Source organism: Cydia splendana, chromosome Z (assembly GCF_910591565.1).
Source record: "Cydia splendana chromosome Z, ilCydSple1.2, whole genome shotgun sequence".
Classification (NCBI taxonomy): Eukaryota; Metazoa; Arthropoda; class Insecta; order Lepidoptera; family Tortricidae; genus Cydia; species Cydia splendana.
In genome coordinates, this window is record NC_085987.1 from 17,337,271 (window position 1) to 17,352,425 (window position 15,155).

The 15,155-nt window shown below is 38.0% G+C and overlaps 2 protein-coding genes across 2 annotated transcripts in view; both read right to left on the reverse strand.

Moving 5' to 3' along the window:
* The window catches only part of LOC134804822 (uncharacterized), a 470,867-nt gene that overhangs the window by 23,621 nt on the left and 432,091 nt on the right, over positions 1 to 15,155 (reverse strand). The window lies entirely within an intron of this gene.
* The window catches only part of LOC134804824 (heparan-sulfate 6-O-sulfotransferase 2), a 104,467-nt gene that overhangs the window by 7,242 nt on the left and 82,070 nt on the right, over positions 1 to 15,155 (reverse strand). The window contains exons 4-7 of the mRNA XM_063778086.1: positions 9,700 to 9,825; positions 8,286 to 8,368; positions 7,311 to 7,555; positions 317 to 501 (exon numbers count right to left, since the gene is read on the reverse strand). Coding sequence (XP_063634156.1) covers positions 317 to 501; positions 7,311 to 7,555; positions 8,286 to 8,368; positions 9,700 to 9,825 — 639 coding nt within the window. The remainder of the gene's footprint in view (positions 1 to 316; positions 502 to 7,310; positions 7,556 to 8,285; positions 8,369 to 9,699; positions 9,826 to 15,155) is intronic.

Genomic DNA, 15,155 nt, shown 5'->3' on the forward strand with positions numbered 1-15,155 from the left:
ATGAGAAGGTTACGCCTTACACTGTCTCGAGTTTAACATTTTTCCCCACCTCAAAAAGTGCACAGCGCCGCTAAAGAAGTTTTCACTTCAATAACACACCCGAGATAAGTCTCAAGAATATACCTTACCATACTCGATGTTACTTTTGGCATAATGATGACTAAATAACTGTTAATTTTATAGAGAACCCGACTATCTCCTAAAAGTGTCGACCATTGGTGCCGCTACGCAAAATATAGTATAGAGAGAATTTCAAATGCATAATAACACTGAGTGTCCTGTGTGTACACGAGTACTGTAGACAAAAGGTGCGTACCTCTTGAACATGAGGTTCTTGGCGAAGTCGTAGAGCTCTAGGTCGAGCGAGTTGAGCTGCTTGATGTGGTGCACCTGCCCGGGCGACAGCGCCGCCAGCGTGGCGCCCGACACCGTCGCGTTGTGCTGCGTGAACGGCACCGCGAACCGCAGGTTGAACGTCTCCTCGAACACGTACTGCGATATCTGACACAAAACCAACACAACACGCTACATATTTCCGGACTCCCATCTAAGTATACCTATCTAAATATGTTTTATAAGTATAGACCATACCATCTTAAAACACGTGCATACTAAATCACATCTGAATGCGGGTATTTTAATAAATTTCATACGGTTTAGGTACTAAATATCATTCATTCCCCATCAATCAGGTACATCCAAATATTATCATTGTAGATACACAGTATAGATATCATGTGGTACGTAAATAGTACTATAGATCATCATATAGCAGGCGGAAACTATCGCATTTTTTTAAATACCTAATATACTTAAATAAGATAAAACTTCTATTGTTGGCATCCCTCCAATTATTTGAACTTTCGACCTAATACGAAGTTAATAATCATTATCGTAACACTCCCTCTCGAATTCGACGCCAACGATGTTTTACGCCTTCAACTTTATAAATACTATGTATATCTATCCGTAGGAGATATCATAAACCGGACCAGAAATATGTACTTTGGAAAATCTATTTAAAGAGTAAAAATTTTGTTAGGTAATTAAGTACAATCCTGCACCAATTTCTGAATTCAGTCGCCTCGCGACGCCATTTGTATTGTGTACCTACCCACAAATGAGGCATAATAGATAGGTAAAGAACTGAATACACAGCAATCGTTGTATATAAATTGTTTCAACAATTACACACCAACAATCCCAGTTTTCTACCAGTAAGGTATACCTAACACCTACTTAAAATTGTCGGTCGATTCTAATTTGATGGGATTAAGGGTGATTTTCAGATTTACCCGACATTCTGCAGTATTCGGAATTAATGTTTGTTGAAAACTTTATGTAGACGTACCGAACGACAACATGTACATAGGCCACACTGAATGTTTTGCACTAGTGGCCACTGGTAAACATTTAAATTACGAATTGTATATTTTAAAAAATACAGGCCTTTGATTATGGAATGTGATAAATGTTGGCGACAAATGGATCGTCTTTTGTTTTTAATGGATTGTCAAAGTAAATCACATGCGTTGAATGTGGCTTTAACGCGGAAAGATTTTAGAGCTATGAATTTGTATGATTTTAAAAGTTCGCTTACTCCGCAAGAGTGTAGTGCTCGCCTTCAAAATTCTTTTGGGATTGAAGCATCACATCTGAGCATCGTGAGGCGTTGGTATGGTGAATTTAGTAGAGACCGTATTATTCTAGATAATGATTTTCGTGAAGGTTGACTGTCGACGGCGATCACTGAAGGAAACGTGGCTGCTGTGAGACGACTCATTGAAGAAAACCCTCGAATCACCTATGACGAAATTTGAGGACAATAAGGGATAGGTATGAGACAAATACAAAAGATTTTACAAGAATATTTAAAAGTCGGGAAGCCTTGTTGTCTTTGGATTCCTCACGAATTAACTTCAGTCCAAAAACAGGTACTTTGTGACTGTTGCCTAGAAATCCTGCGTAAGTATAAGCAAGGAAGTTCAAATGCTGTATATACCATCGTTACAGGAGATGAAATCTGGATTTACTGCTACGATCCGAAAAAAAGCAATAGCCCAGTGAATGGGTCTTTTGAAGGTGACAGGAGGCCCATAGAAGTTCAACAAGCCAAAAGCGTTGCCAAACATTTTGATCGTCTGTTTTTTTTTAAACGGGTCATATTTGTACCATACTTTTAAATAATCAAAGAACGTTAAATACTGATTGGTACACTACCATTTGTCTGCCCGCTGTCATTGAAAAAGTCCGCGAGAGACGACCGAGAAGCCGCATCCTCCTGCGTCATAACCAAACGTCGGACTATAGAGGGCAGTTTGAGGGCAAGGTAAGGTTTACAAAAAAATCTTAACTTACGAGTATTATAATGTACCTAGTATTTGTAACATGATTAAATTAGTTACCCGTTATTATTTATTCATCTTTAATGTGTAAATACTCTTTTAAGTGATGACTGATAGCCTACTGAAGTGGACACTTAAAAAACAAATAAATAGCTGACATGCGTCATTATGATTGTTGTTCATTACCTATATTTGTTGGTAGAGTGCCGTCTAATCAATAGAAAGATTTGCTTTATTTGTTAATTTGCATATCTATGTACTGCAATGGAAACGATACTACGACAGCACTCCGAACTTAAGTCACAGAAAGGTCACATATATTGCTTAATATGTAAAGTTAATATGAAGCTCAAAAAATATAATGTTGATCGTCATCTATCTTCAAAAACACACAAATCAAGAAAAACTACTACTCTTGAGAAACTGGTCAGTAAATATATAAATTTTAGTATAGAAAATGATAAAATATATTGTAATATGTGTCATTGTTACATAATTCCCAAAAAATGCAATATTGAAAGACATCTTGGTTCGCTCTCACACAGGCTGGTAAAAGATAAGCAAATGCAATTTAACGAAGATTTGACGAAATTCTTAGTTGAATGTAATATCCCATGGGCTCAGTTACAGAACCCAAACTTTAGAGGATTTATAGAAAAATGTATCAATCAAGAATACGGTGAGAATATTACTTTGCCTCATGAAAGTTACTTACGTAAGAAATACCTACCGAAAGTATACGAAGAAACAAAAGAAGAAATAAGGGAGGCATTAAAAATCAATATATTTATTTAAGCATTGATGAGACCACGGATGCACAAGGAAAACCACTCGCCAACGTAGTAATCAGAAGCCTTGATAATGCCGAAGCTAAAACGTGTCATGTCTTCAGCTCAAAAGTTCTTGAAAAAACGAATAATATTACTATTTCAGAACTCGCTCAGAGCACGCTTGACGATCTTTGGGGTGCCGACCATGACAAAAATAAGGAAAAACTTTTATTTTTTGTCACTGATGCAGCACGCTACATGACTAAAGCAGGAAAACGATTATCTCAAATATACCCGAATATGACACACGTAACGTGCCTAGCTCATGCGTTGAACAGGGTTGCAGAAACAATTAGAACACTTTACCCCAATGTGAATAACTTGATAAATTGGGTAAAAAAAATATTCTTGAAACCGGTGAAATGAAATGGTGAAATGGGTGTACCGTTTCACCCCCAACCTGTTATTACAAGATGGGGTACGTGGCTCGCTGCGGCATCTTACTATGCCAAGCATTATTTTGCTGTTAAATCTGTTGTAAATACACTAAATAGTCGTGAAGCCATTGCGATCAAAGAAGCAAAACGTATATTTGCTATAGCCAGCGTAGAAGAAGAAGTGAAGTTTATTCATACACATTTTTCCGAGATAACAAATAGCATACAACACTTGCAAAATCCGAATTTGCCGCTGCAGTCTTCTTTGAATGTAATAAATAAGACTATGAACAAATTGTCAAAAGTACGTCTGCACCCTAAGGGAAAACAAATATATCTTAAATTACGAAGTGTCTTAAAATCTAATCCAGGGTATGAGACAGTAAGGATGATGAATAGACTAATTCAAAACGAAGAGGTTGAGACTACAAGCAAAGTCAATAAAAACACTCTTCAGCATTTTGAGCAATGCCAATACTTGCCAATAACTTCAGTCGATGTTGAAAGATCGTTCTCCCATTTAAAATGGATATTTACAAGCCGACGAAGAACCTTGACTGCCAAGAATTTGGAAAAAATATTAATAATATATTCTCATAATATACCTACAAATGTACCATGAATGTAAATTAAATCAAATAAAACACAGATTATTCAATCTTATTTTTATTTAAAATTTAAAGGATATAAAAAAATAAACACCTAACTAACGTACAGCCTTAGAGCCGTGTTCATAGAACTTGACATGCCCAGTTAACTCATTTGTTTTGTTCCTTTCTCACAGCTGCAATTGTCTGAGTGACGGATAAAGCCAAACGAACTTTTTCGCCATTTTGACTTATGTGTAGTCCAAGTACGTTTATAAATAACGCAGTTAGTTGCTATGATATTTGGAATTTCACATTATAAATACTAGGTACCAAATACTAAGTACAAATACTCGAAAGTGAATTGATTGATTTGCGAACCTTACCTATCATTCTGACATGCCACGAAAATGCCCGCTGGAGTCCGACGTATGGTCATAACATAACAATGCGTCCCCCCATACCGCAATAAAGACAAAAGCATTTATTAATTACGAAAACGTGGAAAATGTCACTTAGACGGCTTATACTCTAGACCTTGCACCCTGTGACTTCTATCTATTTCCCAAAATTAAGGATTTAATGTGGGGTTTGACATTTAAGACCCCGGATAAGGCAGTTACTACGTTTCATCACCTAGTCGAAAGCATGCAGTCAATTGATTGGGCCTCATGCTTCCAAAAATGGTCCGAGCGTGTGAATATGTGCATAGAATGTAAGGGGAAATATTTTGAGAAGCAATAAATGTATTATTATGGTTATAAATGGTTTTATTCAAATGTTACGCAAAACTTTCAGTGTGGCCCTCGTATTGTGATTTACCTGCGTTCCGTGAAGCGGTGGATTGTATTATCACTGCCTAGGCTATGTGCGGCAACGCGTGTGCAACCCATTACTTACCGATCACAGAAATATAACTCACAACGTAAAAAACGCGCATGTGCCGCAATTATGTCGCTTTTTAATATAGTACCCTGCACAATCTGTGCACACAAAACTCGACATGTATCAAGACTTTAGTTCAGAACCACGGAGTCAGGGCTTTCTTTAGAAACTGATATGTGGTAACCCTAAGTCCGAGCGACAAGGAACAAATGGCGCCACAGATACGGGAACAATGATTCAAGTGCAAATAATGCCAGTGCTTATCTTCGTCCGGGGTCAGTGCTCGAGAATAGGTGGACTAGGTAATTGTGCATGCTTAGCCTGGCGTCCTTCTTCACTATACGACCCACATCCATAAAGCGCCAGCAATAAATCATGTTATCGGTGTCGATATTTCCGTCATATTTTACGATCTGTAAGTTATTCCGCTTCTGCAATTCCTTTCTCGACTTACTTACAGTTTTAGACAGCTGAACTTAATAGTACATTGTAGGAGAGGACGGAAAACCGCTAAAAGATGGACGAGTGAGTTCGAGGGCCGACACGTTAGTGGAGGCCCTCAAATAATACGAGTCCATCTTTAGCGTTTCCGGCCAAGGCATTACATAGTGCTTTTCACGACTACTGCGAGGAAATAAGAAAACATTTGCATAACTTTAAGTACTAGCCCGGGATTTCTCTGGTAGCAAATTACTAGCCACTGCCTGTGCTGTCTCTTGAATTTCGGTAGGCGTCAGCGTAAGAATATAATTTTCTTCATTAGAAGAACTCATTTTTATAGCGAGCGTAGATACGTGTTTCTTGTATTTTTTAGTCAATCACAAAATCACAGTTTACACTATCCAATTCAGTGAGTATTTTCCGATCCCGCCTTTTTTACTTTTTTTATCACTTTTATGAGGCGTTTTTCTGTTGTTTGCTTCAAACCGACTCTAAACTTAGAAGCGTTTTTGCTAAAAAACCACAAACAGCTACAAAAGTAAAAAACGCCTTAAGCGTGAATCGAATGAACTGACTGAATGAATGAATGGTTTTGACATTTCTTTTTTTTTTAAACAAGAAATTGGTCCTATAAATAACCTAATTTTATTTTTGAAGGAAAAAGTTGCGCCAAAAAAGACCTTTTATTGATTTTTATGTTTTAAATTATACTCATTGCTGTAGCGAACCGTCACCATTGACAGATGATGATAACAATGAAACATTGTAGTAGTGGTGGTTCAGGTGCTACAGCTATTGCCTATTTTCCAGCTTGGTTTTAGACCATCTTTTGCCACATTTCCGAACAGTGGCGTGAAAATAGTATTTCCAGATTGTTAAAGAGGCTCTGTTTCGCGTGGAGTTCATGGCCTCCACCGGCGCCCTACATCTGTCGCCTACGCTAAACACTTATAGCCGGTTTCCAATTAACGGGAGCACTATCGAGCGAACTAAAATAGTTTTTAATCAGAGTAATTTTGTTTACATGTTGATATAATAAAATTGATATTAAGGTAATCGTTTAATTGATACACTAGGGTACACACTAGGGAAACGAATGGCTAGTTTTAACACGGGTATTAAATTTTACAAGGTACATACTAACCTGTAAAATAAACAGCAATGAATTTTAGGTGCACGCTAAGTAGAAGTAAACTTGGCCACAGTCCATCTCGCTCGCACTGGTGAATTGGTGAGAACGAGAGGGAATGCGGTCGAGTTCACGCAGTCGCTAACGTAAATGTCAATTGCCAACTCGCGGTAGCCGTGAAGATACAATCTTCACGGCTACCGCGAGTTGGCATTATACCTAGAAGTGTCTTCTAGGTATATCTACACTCTTCTTCTTCTTCTTCGTTACACTCTTGACAGAGTGGTCTTGGCCATTATGTAGACTTGTGTAGTATACATAGTGGCTTTCTTGGGACAGGTAGTGCAGTGGTTTCCCGTTGCCTTCTGCACCAGACATTTTAGAAGTTATTTAGACTCCAAGGCCGCTGCAGCCTCTTCCGATCGGTTGCCCAATCAGGTGTATGGTTATCCCGCCATTTACTCGGTCGCCAGAGCCTCGTCTGTTGTCTAGCAGGGAGCACCACGGAACGGTAATACGCCACTCCGCCGCCATCCGGCACGTGCAGGTGAGGTTGACAATAGGGTCGGATAAGATCTTAATTCCGCTCTCCCCTTATAGACTCTGGGGAGAGCCCCAGAGTCTATCCTATCTAGACTATCTAGTTATAAAGAAATAAGTACTATAGAATTTTATGTTTAGTTTGGTTTTCAGTTCTTTAGGTTAGTAAGAATTACCTTCTGGAACTCGGTGAGGCCGAAGTAGGCCATGGCGGCGAGGTTCCTCTTGGCGGAGGCGAGCAGCACTCGGTCGGAGTCGGGCGTGCGGTGGCGCAGCGTGCCGTTGTAGCAGCCGACGAGCGCCAGGTCGGCCAGCATGCGCGTCTGCCGGTTGTTGGCCAGGTTCCACGGGCACGCCGCGAACGCCTCCAGCGTCACCGCGCGCCACGTCTCGCCGCTGTAGCACGCCGGCACTTCCAGGGCTGTCGCACACATACCAACCAACATTCAATACTGATACTCTTATTTTTACGTTTATTTATCGTGTGTGTGCGTGTCGTACCGTCCTACTTTTCCGCACTAGTGCGTGATATATCACTTTTCATGCGCATGTCAAAAGTTTAAAGGGCCATATGTACTGGAAAACGTTGTACGATACACGTGCGAATAGACGAATAGTTATTTCCTCTTTTCCGCGCTTGTATCGTAAATAACTATTTCGTTCTTAAGACATGTACAGTTAAAACGTATTCTATGTTACATTTACAATAATAATACTCCCTCCGACCCCGACTCTACCTAACCACAACCTCCAATGCGCTAAAGTTTCAAATTAGCGTCGAGGATATTAAACAGGTGTGGGTTAGGCTAGTGTAATAATGAACAGGAGAGATCGATCACCGTCACGCGTCTTGACTTAGGTCTCCTCAATCATAACCGCGAAGGGTGGCAGTGGCAGAGCAGTGAGTATAAGAGGTGTTGATAAACGGATTAGTACGAAATGCTGTCGACAGTGTAAAAATAGAAGCAATAATAATACTTACCTTCCCACTTTATTGCCACTGCAGGGAGCGGGCACGCTGACTGTGCGGGTCGGGATCTACCCCATGGGTGTATTTAGGATTCGTGTCGATAAGTTTTCTTTGTGTATACTTATAAGAAGTACCAAGTGACGTGGCACTTAGGTTAGACAGATGGGGTAGAGGTCCTTACCCGTGGCCGTGCGCCCCTGGCACCAATGCCGGGAGCCCTTCCACGTCGCGCCGCGCTTCACGTGACGGTACTCCGATAGGTATCTACAGACAAACATAACTCAATTATATATTACTAGGTTCTGTGCATAACATCATTTAGGTAGGTAGGTACTAGTAAATTTCCGCAATATTTGAGTAAGTACACATACATTTTGTTTATTAAGTACCTAGGCACCACACATAACACTACTATAGTTTAATCAGATTCTTTTAGCGATGCAACGTATACGAATATTCGTATTCGCCGAATAATAAAAAAAAAGTATTCGTGTTTTTATCGGTTCTTATTTCTTATTTCTAACATACCAAGTAACTTCATTATTTATACATAATTCGTAGTCTTACCTATGCGGAATATCCTAATTAGCTACTATGGGAGTTTAAGGAATTAAAATTATAAAACCTTAGCCATCAGGAGGCATTTGAAATACATCAATTCAAAGAAGAATCTTTCCGAGCGGGTGTAGTTATTTATTTCCAAAAGGCATGAAGTTTACTACCCCTTGAAACTATGAAAGGTGTGTCGCATATTTCATACAAAAACAAATTAATGATGTAATCGAATACTTACTCGTATTGTTACCACGAATATGATTTACTACGAATATGATTAATGGTGAATAATTATTGTAGCGAATTTAGTTATTACTGATATACACTGAGCATTTAGTTATTAGTGATATACGCACGCGTAAACAATGGCTTAGTTGGCAGGGCTTTTACGACCAGCACAAATAAAAATGTGACATCAATCGTTCATCAAACAGCCTGGAAAGGTAGTTAGCAATAAAGCTTTAAAAGGGCTTTGTTCCGTTTAGATAATGGGCTTTTAACGAACAGTGGACGCGGTTGGTCACGTCACCTGCTGTTACTAAAGTTTGATGCATTACGTACACGGTGCTGACCCCGTGGCTCGGTGTCATTTATCGCCGACGCTGGCGTAAGGCATTCGCCCTTCTCACATATCAATGCTTTCTAGATAGGTACAACTGACTGATGTTTCAAACGTCGGTGTTACCGGTACGGTGCTAGGCGGCTAATTTTATTGTACCTACTTTTTCTCATCCCTAATCCTATCCTACTTCTTTTACACCAAGGCAACTGCAGACCAAGGGCATTTGTTTAATTATTATTATTTACATCAAGAATAGTGACTGGTTACAACTACCTCTAGCTTGAAACTGTAACCTACAAGTAAGTATTAAAAATGTCAACGTGCCAAAGTCAAAATGTAGACTACATATATTAAAGTTACAGTAGCTCTAGGGGAGCGCAGCCCACCTAGAACAGATTGCACCTTTTACGAGGTTACTTCGTCCTGCGGCATTCAGGTGATTCAGGTATAAAATTCAAATATAAAAGTACAATGGTACCTAGAGACTGGCTCCCGCAGTAAGGTGATGTAGAAGTATCTCCTGTGCACGGCCGAGCCCTCGTGCCGGTCCAGCTCGCTGCCGACGCACGCCGTCAGCTCCGTGAAGTCTGCGTGCAACCCGCATCTGTGTACAAACCCTCCATCATATTAACCCTTTATAAGGCAGAGACGATTTGGAAACCACTTAGTTAATAAACATTTACGGAGAAGAACATCCTCTTTTTTATTTAACTATAATGGTATTATATAGCAAGTATATCAGACTTTCTTTCCTCATTCATACTTTTTCGGTCAGTATTTAATTTTAGTGTAATTAATAAATTTATAGTATGTGGTCAATTTATGCACTATGCCTGTCCAGGGAAGCAAGCTATCGTCATTGTTTCCATTATACTATTAAAAATATACACGTTGCTGTATCTAATAAATTAAAATTATAGCTCTTGCAATTCACGATGGTGAGTGGCGAGACTCTTACTGGTATGATGACAAGGTCTAATTTTGATAAATCCACTCTCCATCGTGAATTGCAATAACTGTACTACGTTGTTTGTAGTGTCAGGAAAGTGTATCATTTGCCACTTAAGATTAATAAATTTATAAAAGGTTACATGCTATATCCATAAGTATTGTAATTAGAACTTTTTGCGGAAGTCTCTTTCTAACTCCTTGATAGAAAGAGACTTCCGCTTGTAAATTTATCGTGAAACGGGCCACAGATTATAATTTTTTCAGTGATATTCGTATATTAATCCTACCCACTACAAGATACACAATAATGTTTGATTTACTGTATGTAGTCAATTAAACGCCAGTCTGTACAGAGCACATTATTTTTGTTATGTCAATGTCAATGAATAGGTGCATTGGAAACAGATCATCTGAAAACTCAAGTGCACTAACAGGCTGAGTGCATATATTGACCACATGTTTTTCTTAATGATTTCGTTTTTTTTTTGCCGTAGATGTGTTCCCCAGTGCATAACAAACATGGTAGTGTATTTAACTTTCACATAGCATATCCGTATAACTGGGGCCTTATAAAGGGTTAAACAATTACTATATAAACCACTTGAAAGGTACACGGAAATAACATGTCCTGTCATAAGATTTTAATCTCAAAATACAGAGCTCTTAATGAAATAATTACTTAACAGGTATCTCTGATGCCTACCACTGTATAATATATTAATACATTTTTTAATTTAATAAAACCCTGGTTACATAATTAACGTAGGTACCTACATTTTTACATCGTTCCAAACTTTAAAAACGCGTTTACTCCAAATGTTACTAAACCAGCGAAATGCTATACAGTATTCTGTCCGCTCAATTATGACCCAACGCAAACTACCCCGCGATAGGCGGTACTTACAAACTGCTCGATTGGCAATCTCAGTACCACCGAGATGACAGTCAGTGACAAATGGCTAAATTGATTTATAAAAACAACGTTTTTTTGTAATTAAAAATATATTCATGTGTCGTGAAGTGGTGCAGAAGTTATTTTAGTTCATACCAAGGACAGTGGAATCACTTTTCACTTGTAGTAAACAGATAACTTCAGTAGAATTTGGAAAAAACATGACGATTTGTTTTCAATACTACCGTGCTAAGCTAAAAAGTAACAACTGCATACGACTTTCATAACAACATACGACTTTTTAAATTGCGAGGATAATAGGGATGGTGTTATGCTAAATGAAGTAGACTATTTTATTAACCCTCTGCAACTGTGGTGACTTTTTTAGAGAGATTCTACTGATGTGGTGTCTATCAGACCTCATTTTAGATAATTCATTAAAAATAAACTAATGGCAAAATGGTAACTATTGTTTTATATAATAATCAATCCATTTATAATTTAATAAACTCAATTGTAAAATACGTTTAAAATAAAATTCATAAGAAATATATAATAAATTTTAATGAGATCACAATTTCTTCCAATTTGTACTTAGGCTAACAAAAAAATTAAAAAAAAAACTTAACAATCAACAACTTCAAGTAACTTCATTAATTTTCCTTCTTTTCAACATTATATTTATACTTAAAAAAAAAAATAGAGAAAATCTAAAGACAGAATAAGGCACTAATCAGTCCTGAAGTTGGTACTTATTTTAAAGGATTTTCGTCGATCAACTATGTAAAATATAATTATTTATGTGGTGAGGTCTCTCAGACAGTATAGAAACATTACTGTTTTTGTGAGGTGACGTCTGATAGACCCCATAATTACTATGAACAAGTACATATTTTTATGAGGTGAGGTCTGTCAGACCCAGGACTTATTGCTGTGCTCACGTCTGTGGGACACCCGCAGCTCATATCTCCCGATGCATGCACCACATTGCCACTCGGGCATCACTGTCCGATGCCGCGAGACGTTTGAGGAAGGTAATGAGCGAGACAGAACTATATCGCGCCGTACGCCGACATAGCAACAAAAAAAATATTTGGCGGTGTCTGATAGACCGCACATCAGTCGCAGAGGGTTAACTTGTGTTTGGTTTAGGTATTTTCTATATAATTATAAATGTAGTAATAAATTCCTTCTTACAGATTTGTATTTTCCTTTTTTATTTCATGAGATGGAGCTATAAAAAAACTACCTAGTTATTTCAAATTAATAATCAAATTTGGTATTGTCATTTTACATTACTTTCCATTCAGATTCCCACAAGATGCTATTCGCAGAGAACTATGGAAAAAAGCTGTCCAATTAGAGAGACATGAAATTGTGTGGATGCCTGGCAAGATATCTAGAATATGTTCTATTCATGAGATATAACCCGTGAGATAATCATACCCGGTCTCCTATATGTAGATACATTTTTCCTATCATGCTTTCACTGAATTGATTTAACAAATACACATATTATCTGAAAATGTTGATCATTTGAATCCACCCTCTACTGTCACATATATGTAGGTTCAGGTTCTCTCTCAAGCCATTTCCGTCAGTAGAAAAGAGCGGCAAACATATTAACTCACATTATAGACGGGTCTAACGCGAATTATATTCAATTACCTTGATTTACCGACGTAAATCAGTTTCGTTTCGTATAATGTGAGTTAATATGTGTTCAAAACGCGAAAGTTTAAAATATTATAAGAGCGGCAAATTTAGAAAATGTAAGCGCGCGAACGGCTGTGGTCCTATACAAAATTTTAATTTTGCACCTTTTTCTACTGACAAACTTGTTTGACCGGCTATATACATATAAAATATTCTGAAATGAAAGTGGGGATTTATTGTGACTCCGCCTGTTCAAATATTTTTGACCCGATTCGTGTACCCATGTAAATTTTGCAGACTGTATAGCCAGTCCGATTTCTAAGATCAAGTTCGCCATACATTTACTATGGCGTACTTGATCTTAGAAAAACGGACAGACTATACCTGAACGTGACTTCGCACTGCCATGCAGATTGATAATAAAATATACAAAATACTTATTATAGCGGGATACATTTATACAACAATGGTATATTTACTTATGTTGAGTTAGTCTGTCATGTCATAACACCATTTTAACTAGTTATCTTTTAATCTGCATTAAATTATTATACGTGAATTATTTGACTGGTTCTTCACTGTATGGCATAAACCTTTCCCTGTCCAAGTCATATTCTAATCAACTAATCAAATATGAACCGCGAACTCTCAGCGGCCAGTACGTACAGCAAGAAGGTTATTAGCGGATTAATGTCGCTGATTGGTAGTTATTGACATTATATGCATTTCATCTACACTTAGCTATGTACCATTAGTGTAATAAAGATGACTCTTATTTTGTTTACCAGCTTTGATTACAGGCTCTGTAAACGCGTCGTCTTATTTGAATGTAGGCGTAATTGTGTATGTGTGCTAATTTGGCCCGAGAATTTGAACGGTAATCTTCCTAAAGGCGGTATCCATGGTTATACCGGGTGTGGCCTGTAACATGAGCAAAAAATTAAACTGTAGGCTGTACTCCTCAAACTGACCAACATTTGTTCAGCGACTTTTAAAAATAACTTGTGGTTTGATTTTTATTACACTTTGAAGTTTATTCTAAGACGCAATGTATTGCGAATTTTGTTATGTTTAAGGCGTGACAAGCAACGTCAATCACAATAATATGGCGTGGCGATGGCGTCCATTGAAGATAATATTTATTTTGTATGAAAAATAGGGAGTCTAAATACTTCATAATTTTTAAAAGTTGTTGAACAAAAGTGTCACCGTATGAGGAGTACAATCTATGTTTTAATTCTTTGCTCATGTTACAGACCACACCGTGTATATGATCGCAGTACTAAACTAACTAAAAGAAATGTTCTTTCCGAGTACCCTTCACTTATTGTGTCCGCCGATATTATAAATATTACAAATTTTGGTAATTGATAAATAATATAAATGAGCCGTACAGACATGAACAAACACCCACGTGATAGACAAGTGCTAATGAATGCTTTCCAAATCCCAAAGGAGAAGGTTATCAATTCGGTTGTATGTATTTTTTTTTTGTTTTTGAAGTGAAAACTTCTTTAGCGGCGCTGTACACTTTTTGAGGTGGGGAAAAAATGATAAACTCGAGACAGCGTAAGGCGTAACGCGTAAGGCGTCTCTCCTCTCTTTCTACCGCACGGCGAAAATGTATGCCTGAGCCTGCTGTTTCATATAGGCGGCGCAGGGCGCTTGCGTGACTTATGTTATGTGTGACGGACAATGTCATTGTTATTTGATTTAAATGCCATCTAGTGAGTTTCCCTCAAACTGGCATTAATACTAGTAGTTCGCCCCGAACAGTGATGTACTTAGGGGGTTTCAAGTAATGCGACGATACAACGCTAGATGGCGTTAACCTCAATTATACATAGTGCTGCAGACATTTTGCACTATATGGCCCTGTTATTAATATTTTGAGTTACAATGTCGTTGAGTTTTCACTTCTGCCGGCACTCCCGGAGTGCAACCCGTTGTTTTTTTTTAAGTTTATTACTCCATATATCCGTCATTACTGGACCGATTTTGAAAATTCTTTTTTTGATGGTAAGTATATGCATACAGATTGGTCCCGTTTTTGTCAAAGTCCAGTTCTGATGATGGGATCCATGAGGAATCGACGGAAATCCTCAAATCTTAAATGCATACATGTAGTGATTTTTGTGTTTTTATCATCAAATCAACCATATACATTCAAAAACGTGACATTTGATGAAGTGGAAATGCTGATGATGATCAGAACGGAACTCTTCAACGACGCATAGTTCACGTTTAGCGATTTGTCCTCTTCGTTATGTTTGTTAAGCAAGTTAAGTTTTTAAGCCACATTTTTGTCAAGCTCGAGTTCTGATGATGGGATCCATGAGGAATCAAGGGAACTCCTCAAATCTTAAAGGCATACATATAGTGATTGTCGTGTTCTTATCAACAAATCAAGCATATACATTCAAAAAAGTGACATT